The 10,382-nt window shown below is 51.6% G+C and overlaps 1 protein-coding gene across 1 annotated transcript in view; it reads left to right on the forward strand.

The window, feature by feature from the left end:
• Positions 1-9,815, forward strand: part of LOC144732701 (integral membrane protein 2B-like) — a 33,598-nt gene extending 23,783 nt beyond the window's left edge. The window contains exons 2-6 of the mRNA XM_078614277.1: positions 622-756; positions 1,744-2,016; positions 7,015-7,125; positions 8,463-8,610; positions 8,985-9,815. Coding sequence (XP_078470403.1) covers positions 622-756; positions 1,744-2,016; positions 7,015-7,125; positions 8,463-8,610; positions 8,985-9,079 — 762 coding nt within the window. The 3' untranslated portion in view covers positions 9,080-9,815. The remainder of the gene's footprint in view (positions 1-621; positions 757-1,743; positions 2,017-7,014; positions 7,126-8,462; positions 8,611-8,984) is intronic.
• Positions 9,816-10,382: the final 567 nt, after the last annotated feature.

The following is a 10,382-nucleotide window of genomic DNA, read 5'->3' on the forward strand; positions in this document are numbered from 1 at the left end:
ATCGGGGGGTGGACAGTCAATCCGGGGGAACCAAGTGTGTCATTTTTAAGGATGCCTCAAATGAGCACCTTGTGCGGTGTGTCAACATCGCCAGTAGGGAGACAAAGGCGACTGGGCGTAGTGCTGGCCACCCACCGCCTCGTTTGCAATCCTTCATAGGTGATCGCTAACAGCACTTGCCTCAACAGTCTGTTACAAGCTTATATTAGAATCTTTGTCTTTGTGCACTCACATTGTGTTGAGGATGGCCCACACCGGGCTGTCTGATTGGCTAATGCTGAAAGGATGGATTTGCTGAGTGAGTGATTTGCCATGCAGGTGGGAGAGTGACGCCCGGTGCACCGCGCATACGACATCCAGGTTGTGGCGAAAGTGCATTATTGATTTTTTTATTTGGATAATTGGCTCATTGGTTATTTGCCTAACTGATGCGCAAATTGCCTAATTGGCTGAGGTGGTTGCTATTCCAACCAGTGAATTAGTGTATTTTGTAATTTTTCAAACTTTCAATAAATGGCTGACTGGTTAAGCTGCCCGTGTAATCGGACCGCCTGCTTCACCGACGGACTGTCTAATTTATCGACGCGCGATTGTTTTGTCTCGTGTCTCCGCGCGTGCAAGGATGTGGAGGCAGTGGCCGTGAACCCGCGCCGTGCTGGAGGCCGCACCTGGGGCTGGTGCCTGGTGCTGGGGTTGGGGCTCATGCTGGCTGGCCTGGTGGTGGTCGGCTTCTACCTCTACCGCCACTTCATCCCGGTGCGGAGCGGCAGTGGCACCTCCACCCTCATCTCGTTATCCGGCCGCTACTCCTCTTGCCGGCATCCCACCACTACTCCTCGTCTTGTCATCCCACAACTATTCCTCGCCTCGTCATCCCACAACTTCTCATCGCCTTGTTGCGTCTCCTCTCTTCTCCTCGTGTCCCTCCAACCCCCCCCTGCCGTTTGTGTCTCGTCCCCTCGTGTGTCCTCTCGTGTATCCCCTTGTGTCTTGTCCACTCGGCTCACCTTCTCACCTCCTTTGGACTTTTGTTTCTCTTCATCGTTCAAGCCTCTTATCATCACACCGTGCCTCATCACTCCTCTTTCATCACTCTGCCTTTGTGCGCCGCGTCTCACGACATCTCACATCTTTTCCCATCTTGACCCCCTCCAAGTCTCATTTCACCTTTTTCTCATCTCTCACCTCGGCTCATCGCCGGTACTGGATGCTAGTGGTTACGCTGCTTGTGACCAATAGGCAACCCACCCCCAACAACCCTCCCCCCCCACCCCCTGCTATCCGCAAGCATCCATATCGACATCTCCTGACATTGGCCAGCGTATGATGGTAGTACAGCAAGTGGGTTAATCTCCATCTGTATGAAGATATCGAGTGTTACCCCCCCCACCCCTCCCCCCGTGCATGCGTGGGTTTATTCCGGGCTCTCGGATTTCTCTCCCACGTGCGTGAACACTCTCAAATGGGACTTGGGCTAAAAAAAAACATCCCAATAGAGGACCACAGATCTCGGGGCAGTTGTCGCTAGCGCCACTTCTCGCCGCCTTTCCCCAAGCCGCTCGTCTGTGGTTTCACTCCCAGCGGCGAGCCCCGTTACAAATTCCACTGCAATAGCGGTGGCCGTTGTTTGTTGCCATTGTGTTTTTGTGACACCGAACGAAGCGGTGCACGAATAACGTCTCATCGCCGCCGCTATTATTAACGACCGCCGGCGCCTGCCCTGCCTCCGCCGTCCCCCCGCAGAACTCCCGCATGTTTCACTGTGGCGTGAGCTACATGGACCAGCCGCCGCCTCGCGCCATGTCCCCGGCAGCCGTGGGCTTTGGTCCGCGTCACTACGGCGATGACATCGACGACGACGGAGACGAGTTGATGCTGGGCGGCGGCAACGCGCCCCTGCTGCGCCTGGAAGAGGACGTGGAGTTCGACTTGGACTACTCGGTGTCCCTCATCAACGTGCCCATGCCCGGCTTCGAGGAGAGTGACCCCGCCGAGATTGTGCACGACTTCCAGCGGGTGGGTTTGCTCGGGACGTCGCGGCGACGGAGGTGTCGCCGCGGAGGAGGTGTGGAGGTGATGCCGGAGGTCGCCGGCTGAGGAGAGTCGACCCGGCGACTTCCGGGGTCGCACGTTCCGGTGTTAGCTGGCCACGTTCTGAGGCTGCAGCCATCCGCCGACCGCTGTTTAAAAGAAATATAACAGCAAAGGCTCTGTGGTCCGGGGGGAGGAGTCTGGGGAGGGATCTGGGGGTGGGGCGGGCGAGGAGATGGGGAACTTGCCCAATTGTTTTAATTCCCGTGCCTCATGGGAGACCGGATCGGAAAAAATGAAGGTGGCAGTCGATTGGGGTGTCTTAAATCCCCCCCCCCCTCCACTCCGGCCCTCACCCTGTGCACCCAGAGTTATAAATAGGTTCACCGTGGTTAGTTGATAAGCAGGTTGCGTGTGGTTGGGGGTAAAGTGGTGGGTTGGTCTCACTTCTTTTGAGACAGGATACACATTGTGCAAACAAGAAAGTTCCGATGAGGGGTGGTACAAGGACGAATGAGAAACTATTCTCTTAATCGAATTATGGTCCTGAGTTATGGCAGTTTATAGGATCGTGACCGAATTGATTCCTCATCAGGGTCTGAACTCGTGGGCCACTAGTTGTGAGTCACGTACTCTCATCCACTGTTGCCACACAGCCAGATTAACAATTAGGCACTGTCTTAATTTTGGAGCTTTCGTGACTGCAGGAATTATTCTTTGGTTCTGTCGGTAAAGTCACGTATGCTATTATTTAATTTATTATTTTATCTTTATACGTGACTTTACCGAAATAACCAAAGAATAATTAGGCACTGTTTTGGTTACTTTCTGAGAGCAGTATCGATTCCCTCGAGACATAACGGCTCATTAATTCCTCACATTACATGCACTGAGTAATGTATTCATAATCTATTCGTATGTGTTTAAACCCCTCTGTCCCATTGATCCATAATACCATTGGATTATGCGTGTGGACCACATGGGCAAAACCAAGTGAGCTTGGTTAGTGAGGTGGCCCGCTGACTCAAGGGGGCTCAGCAGAGACACGGAGTCAGGTGCCACTGAGAACTTACCGTGGTGGCGAGATGTTAACTACATTGGCTGGTATGCAGCAGGCTGTGGGTTCTATCCCGACCCTGACGCCTGCTGCTGTATATTTGGAGTCTGCGTGTCTCTCTCCCCGTGGTCGAGTGGATTTTTCTCCCCGGTCTTCCGGTTTTTCCATCCACATGTATAAACGTGCGTGTGGAGTATTTGGCCGCTATAAATATCCACGCGAGCTATCATTTGTGGCCATGTAGCTTCTGAAAAAGAGCTACACAGCTCAGTGGGGCTTATCTGGTAAAATAAAAAATTGTTTGCAGTTCACTTTATAGTCTTAAAATCGTGGCTCCAGCCGGGTGCGAACAAACTGCGTTCCCTAGTGTAGCGAATTTATGGTCTAAAACTGTTCACAATTAATCGCGCTTATGCTTTTCAAGACGCTTCCATTGCGTTGTCGGTCAACTTCACAGGTTTCCAGCTCTGCGAAGGAAACATTGTCGCTGTGTCGTACGATGAACAGTCTTTGCAGGGTCTTACGAGCAATGCAGTAGGGGATATCATGGAGTCAACGTGATGATAACACCACCACCTGCTACCTACGCTTTCCACCCTCTGCTCTACCCCGCAGCTGCTGCACATTCGAGATGCGCATGTTTTACGCTTCCACGTTTATGCGAATTTAACGTGAATGTCTCCCCTTTGGTTACGGAGCAGAACGGATGAGATGAGAACAAAGCAGAGAGACCGACAAGGCGTGCCGGACGGGCGGAGCGCACGAGAGCGGTGCAAATCAGACGAGAGTTGATTCTTAATTGAGTCATGGCCTCACATCCCGACATTTGATTACATATCAGGGGTTTTATGCATCATGATTTGTGTACAAAGCAGAAAGCGGGGAATAATCTCTCACGGCTCAAATGTGTAATCTCTGATTAACATTCATCGTTGCCCGGAGGTTCCTCATGGCGAATCATGCATTGTAAAGGTGGGCGCACCGCGAGACGCTGGGTCAACCGAATTACGAGTGCAGGGTGCCCAAAAAGGTGTCATCACGTGGACTCCCCCACCTGTGTTGCGTGTGTTTGGGATAGAGTCATAGAGTGTTTCCCCCTGGCAAGCGTGGGGTTTCTCCGGGTGCTCTGGTTTCCTGCCATGTGCAAACACGATTTAATTGGCCGATGACATTTTCATATATAGAGGGCTGCAGAGCTTGGGTAATTGTTGACACCAGCTCATCGCGTGGCTGCCTTCCTGCTTGTCTGTCGTTCCACCTCACGCCTCCCGAGTATTTCTCTACGTGAGCCAGCGAGTGCTGTGCACGCATCACAAGTTGAAATTATTATCCATGATGACGGAGCTTCAATTCTACGGTGCTTTTTACTGGGGTAACGCAGCGACTTGACAATGTGAATATGTTGTCATACGAATCTCATCCCCCCCCTTAATCATCCACATGTTCGCCGTTGTGTTGGCGACACAGGTTCGACAGAATCCCAGGTGTCACCTGGCGATCACTCTGCTTGATACAATAAGCACGTGTGTCCTGCTTGTCATGGAATGGCTGTATGACTCATCTGACTATGGAAGGCATCGAATTAAGCATTGTTTATTTTTTTGCGTGCAAAAGCCTCATGAACATCGAGCAATTAATTATTACTGCTGTGCCACCTCTTTTTACCCATGGCACAGCAGGGAAGTGGATGTAATGCATGGGAACAGAGAAAGGAACAGAGAAAGGGATGGGATGCTGGGAGGGACGTCCCCAAGACGGACAAAGAGGAGGGCACACGGTGCAAAGATGAGCAGCAGGAGGAGAGAAGCAGTGGTGAAGAGGAGGGGGAGGAGAAGGGGCAGAAGGAATGGCTGGGCCCAGATGTTGGGGATGAGAGGGCGGTGATGATAATGATGAGAGGTGGAGGGGGTGGGAAGAGAGGGAGAAGATATAAGGAGCGTGCAGAAGTGATATGCACGGAGGAGGAGGAGCAGCGGCATCTGTTTTCACAGGGGACTACGGCGGTTAAAGAGGAGGCATTCGGTGTGGGGGATGGCCACACACAAGTCACGTGGTTTGCGGGAGGCTTGAGCTAATATAGATATATATCAGAATATTTATTTAGACGGGAGGAGGAATCCGATGAGCTGTGAATCTCTTTTTCACAGATGTCCAGTATGGGCGGGTCAGCAAGTTACAACAACAGACAGTACAAATGTGACTATTACTCGTCTTCTGCTTCAGGATATTGTTTTGGTGCTACAAAAGCAAAGGCTTTGTCACCTATACCAAAGCTTGCTCTAGGGATATTTAAAAGGCAATCTATATATTCACGGATACGAAGCACAAATTAGGCCGAAGCTGGGGTACTATGGCCATATCTGGGGTGGAGCGCCCAGTTCCTCGAACACACACTGCCCCTGATGGAATTCAACGTAAAGCAACCGGGGTTCGTTGATGATCGAGCACGCACTGGTTCAGTCCGGTCACTCACTCATCGGACGGTCGGCCTTGTTCATGGGGTGCCACGGTGGCGAGGTATTAACTTCCTCGCCTAGTATACAGGAGGTTTTGGGTTCAATCCCAAACCTGATGGCTATACATTTTAAGTTTGCATGTTCTCCCTGTGATCGTGTCGATTTTCCTCCGGGGTCCTCCGTTTTTTTCAACCTTGCAGTTCAATCTGTTGTCTAGATACAAATTTGTCTTAATGTATGCACCTCTGGATATTAATATAATAATAAAGCTGGTAGCCCTGTGCCCAGATCACCCAACAATGCACACGACCATGTCAAATCTCAGAAGCTTAGCGGAGTTGAGCCTGGATAGGGCTTGGATGGGTGGCCGCTATCCACAACAGATTGTTATAAACTGCGGCGGCTACTTGGTGGGTAGCAAGAGGGCAATGCAGCAAGTTCCACTGTTGTACTGCACTCGTGTTCCCGCCACAATGCTCCCAGCTCCCTGTGGTTAGTTTATTATAGTTTTGCTGAGATCACTTGGTTCTCATTTCAGTTCCCATTAACAAAGCTCAGCTTTCACTTCCAGTTCCCGTAAGTAATAATATCACTGGTGTGAAGCTTATTGTGTGCGCGGTCCTGCTTCCTGTTGTGGGTTCTGTGCACACATCTCATTGTGTGTGGGCGCCGCTGTGGGAAGATGTTACCTCTAACTCTCCTGGTATACAGGCGGTCGTGGGTTCGATCCCGACACTGATGTCTGTATATTTGGAGTTTGCATGTCTCTCTCCCCGTGGTCGTGTGGATTTTTCTCCAGGTCGTCCGGTTTTTTCCCTCCATATTTATAATAATTTTGCATTTAGAGTATTTAGCTGCTATAAATTTCCGTGTGTGAAGCCGCTTCGTTGAGCTATCATCTGTGGCCAGGTCCACTTCTGAAGCTACATAGCTCAGTGGGCCTTGCCTGGTAAAATAAAAAAAAGCTTAGTTTAAAAGTTTAAAGTGTGCTCTGCAGTGCCCGCCTGTGTGTTCTGTGTTGTTTCTCGCTCGTGCCCTTGTGCGTGCTCCCCCCCCCCCCCCCCCCCCCCGTGTGTGTCAGTGTGTGTACATCCCATGGTTTGTAGGCGCACGCGTCCTGCGGTGTGTTTGTGTAATGTCGGGAGTGATGGCATTGTGGTTATCGCACTGCACTACAAATCCATCCAGCTCTTGACTAACACCATTGAATATTCAAACCGGTCCTCCCCTAGGTCGACTCAGCCTCAAATCGGTGTCTGGTGCAGTGTTTCAACATCACCACTGGGGAGACCAAGGCTCCCGGGTGTAGTGCTAACCACCCACCCTCTAGTGTGCCGTGTTGACCTTCAGAAACGCTCTCTAATGGCACTTGCCCCAACAGGCTGTGGAGGCTAACGGGGGATCTTTGTCTTTGTGTGGGTATGTTGTGTGTTGTCTTACTGACACGTGTGCGTGTGTGCGTGTCTGTAGCTGCTGACAGCTTACTACGACGTGAACCTGGGCAAGTGCTACGTCATCGCCCTCAACACGTCCATCGTGATGCCTCCTCGCAACCTCTTTGAACTCATGATTAACATCCGGGTAAGCACCCCACGCAGTTTGTGTGTGTGGATGTGTGTGTGTTTGTGAGTGCGTTTCCTGTGGAGGAGGCTCGTGAAGGACACTGCTACTGGGCAGTTGGAGGCAGACGCCCTCCAGCAACAACTGAGGGCAGATGAGTGATGCTCACAACAACGAGCGGAGTGCCGGGCGGCTAAAACGCAAGTTTGCACAGTAGGGGGCACAGGTGGTTTATCGGCCAGTCATGTCAGGACTTTGTAGGGTGTACGTTGAGATTTATAAGGGCACGGCGTGACTAATAAGGTCTGAATTGGTCTGTAATAAGGTAGGCACTGATAAGGTGTTGATAGGTATGCGACTGCAATGTGTTAGATTCGACTAACAAATGAGAAGACGCCGGAAAGATTATTATTATTTATCTGCATGTTAACCCATGGAAAGTCCTCGCTGCATCTCAATAAATATTTTTGCAACAGAAGGATCCTACCAAGTTTTGCGCAGTAGGGGGCGATGTTGCTGCTGCTGCTGTAGCTACAGCTGGTGGTGCATCTACCAGTGATCTCAGTCAGCCCACCCATGGCACCTGGGTCTGTCCTGTGACCTTCCTGCGGGCGTTTGACACTTCACGTGGCCTTAAAGTGCACATAGCTTGCACAAGCGCCGTGGTGACATCACTGCCAGTTAGTGGTGAATGTCGGTGGTTGTTGTTGTGCGTGGATGTATGCGCAGTGGTGGCGCAGTGCGAGTAGTGACTGACCACCTGGGTTCGATTCCAGTGCATGACTGACATCAGTGGCCCTCCCTCCTCCTTGATCGACTCTGCCTCAAATGAGCCAATACCCGGTGGGGTGTGGAAAAATCTCTACTGGGAAGACAAAGGGGGCCGGACATGGTGGTAGCTGCACCTCCCCCTCGTGTTGCTCATCGTCATTCGTCGGTGGTGAATGGAGTTAAAAAGAACTCGCAAAAAACACCTCTGCGAAAGATCCAACGCAGAAGTTCCCTGGGTTTGAACTTCCACGAAGCTCATGGTCCACCCTAAATCACATCCGCACACACCATGGCAGATGCGGATACCTGATGCACAAATGGAAAATGAAAAACCCTCCAGTAGTGTGCGACTGTGGTCATCCAGAACAGACCGTACAGATGCATAAAGACGCAATGCCCCGAACCACAAATATGAAGGAGACATCATCACAGCAATACACTCCGCTGGCTCCTAAAGTGGTTATCTGGCTTGGACACCTGAATGTGAAATTGTAGTTGTTGCTCTGCATCTACATCAGCCGTACGAATGAAGAATATTCATCGGTGCTCACTTACGGCACTTGCCCCTTTTCATTTTGTCCTTGCAGCGTGGGACCTACCTGCCTCAGACGTACCTGATCCATGAGCAGCTGGTGGTGACGGAGCGGATTGACGACGTGGACGAGCTGGGCTTCTTCATCTTCCGTATGTGCAATGGCAAGCCCACCTTCCGCCTGCAGCGCCGCCCGCAGCCAAGTACGTATGGGGACACGCATGCGGGGATGTGCGGGGATGCACGGGGGCACCAGGGAGACACGGGGACACCAGGGAGACACGGGGACACCAGGGAGACACGGGGACACCAGGGAGACACGGGGACACCAGGGAGCATCGTGTGAAATGGTAACGTGGCGGAGGCCAGAATACGAACGCATGGAAAGGAATCCTATCTTGTTTTCTCCAAATGAATTGTGAACACTTTGCAAAGGAAGCTTATTGTCTCATGAGTTCGCGACCCCTTAATGCCAACCCCCATAAAATCTGACCTCGCCTCCGATCTCCCCCCCGACCCCCGTCCCCCGTGCCTTCCCCCGTGTGCGTGCGTGTGTCCCCTCGTGTCGGCATGGTAGTGGCGATGGAGAAGAGATCGCTGGAGAACTGCCACAAGATCCGCCACTTTGCCAGCACCATGGTGGTGGAGACGGTGATCTGCGAGCAGGACTGAGCGCCACGTTGCGCCGCGCCATGTCGGGTGGCCGCGGCGCGTGCAGGCGTGCTCACTCACATGTACGCTTACACACGCACGCACGTAAATTCTCTGCTCCCCTTGCGATCCCACGGGGCTTTGGCAGCGCTCCCGAGCTGACGAGAGAAACTCAAGAGGCATGTTTTCCGTCCTCCGCGCCTTTTTTTCTTTGCACATTGCCAGTGATGTGTCGAGCTAAATTACAGGTTTTTACCTACAAATTTTGTATCGCCGCACCTCCAATTAGCATGGTTGGTTACGCACAGTGCGGGAGAAGTTCAATAACATACATATCCGCACCGAGCAGTTTAGATCGCAAAGCTTGTGACTGTGGTCACGTGTGAGTCTACATTCAGCAAATGTAAGGCCTTTTTATATAAAAAAAACATTTTAATTCGTAATTACATTTTTATCACCTCTTTAATTGAACTTTCATCACCATTTTTATCCCAGTTGTGTTTATTTTTTTATTCGTCTCACGAATTTTGTTCCCCGCGTCACGTTCAACTCCGCTTGCTGTGGAAAATTCCGCGTTCTGGTGGGGCCCGGTCTCAAAAGAACCATCCGACTAAGGCGGTACTCATTTTATGACCCCCTTCCCGTAGTGCTAATAGGGCCGAGTCGACCCTGTCCGCCGGGTTACGACCTCTCCCCTTGAATTTGTTCTGGAACTGAGACACTTTGACTTCTAACGGCGACACTTTGCGCAATAGAACCATTGTCTCCAAACGCCTCCCGTGGTCCGCGCTGTGCGCGCGCGAGCGTTGTGCGGGGCAGAGGGCAGCGTGAGAAGTTTTGCTGCGTCGCTCGGGGGCGCTGCTGTCTCTCCCCTAGATTCCAGTGTTGCGTACCTACGCATTGGCATACGTGCTTGCGTGTGTGTGCTTGCGCGTGTGTGCTTGCGTTTGTTTTCCAACTCTGCTCCACTCTCCCGTCCTGTCCCGTAAGAATCGATGTAACTCTTTTTAGCGACGCAGCCATTTGTTTTGCACTATAATCCCTGCGTGATTGTCACTTTTAATTTTCCGGCCGTTCTCACCTCTGTCTCCTTGCCCCTCTCCCCCTCTCCCGACAACTGATCTCTATATATATTTTTTCTTTTAACTATCTCCATAGTCCATCAGGTGTTGAGTTGCTAGCTTACATTTGATGATACACTGTACTCTCTGCATCATCGATCGGTAGTCGTTTGGTGGGGTGTCCATGCGCGCGCTGTCGTTGCTCTTTAGGCACGTGATGTAATCGTCCTCTCTCTCCAAAAGCGATTGGCCGCTACGCCGAG

This window comes from Lampetra planeri, chromosome 43 (assembly GCF_965212315.1).
Source record: "Lampetra planeri chromosome 43, kcLamPlan1.2.h2, whole genome shotgun sequence".
In the NCBI taxonomy this organism is placed as follows: Eukaryota; Metazoa; Chordata; class Hyperoartia; order Petromyzontiformes; family Petromyzontidae; genus Lampetra; species Lampetra planeri.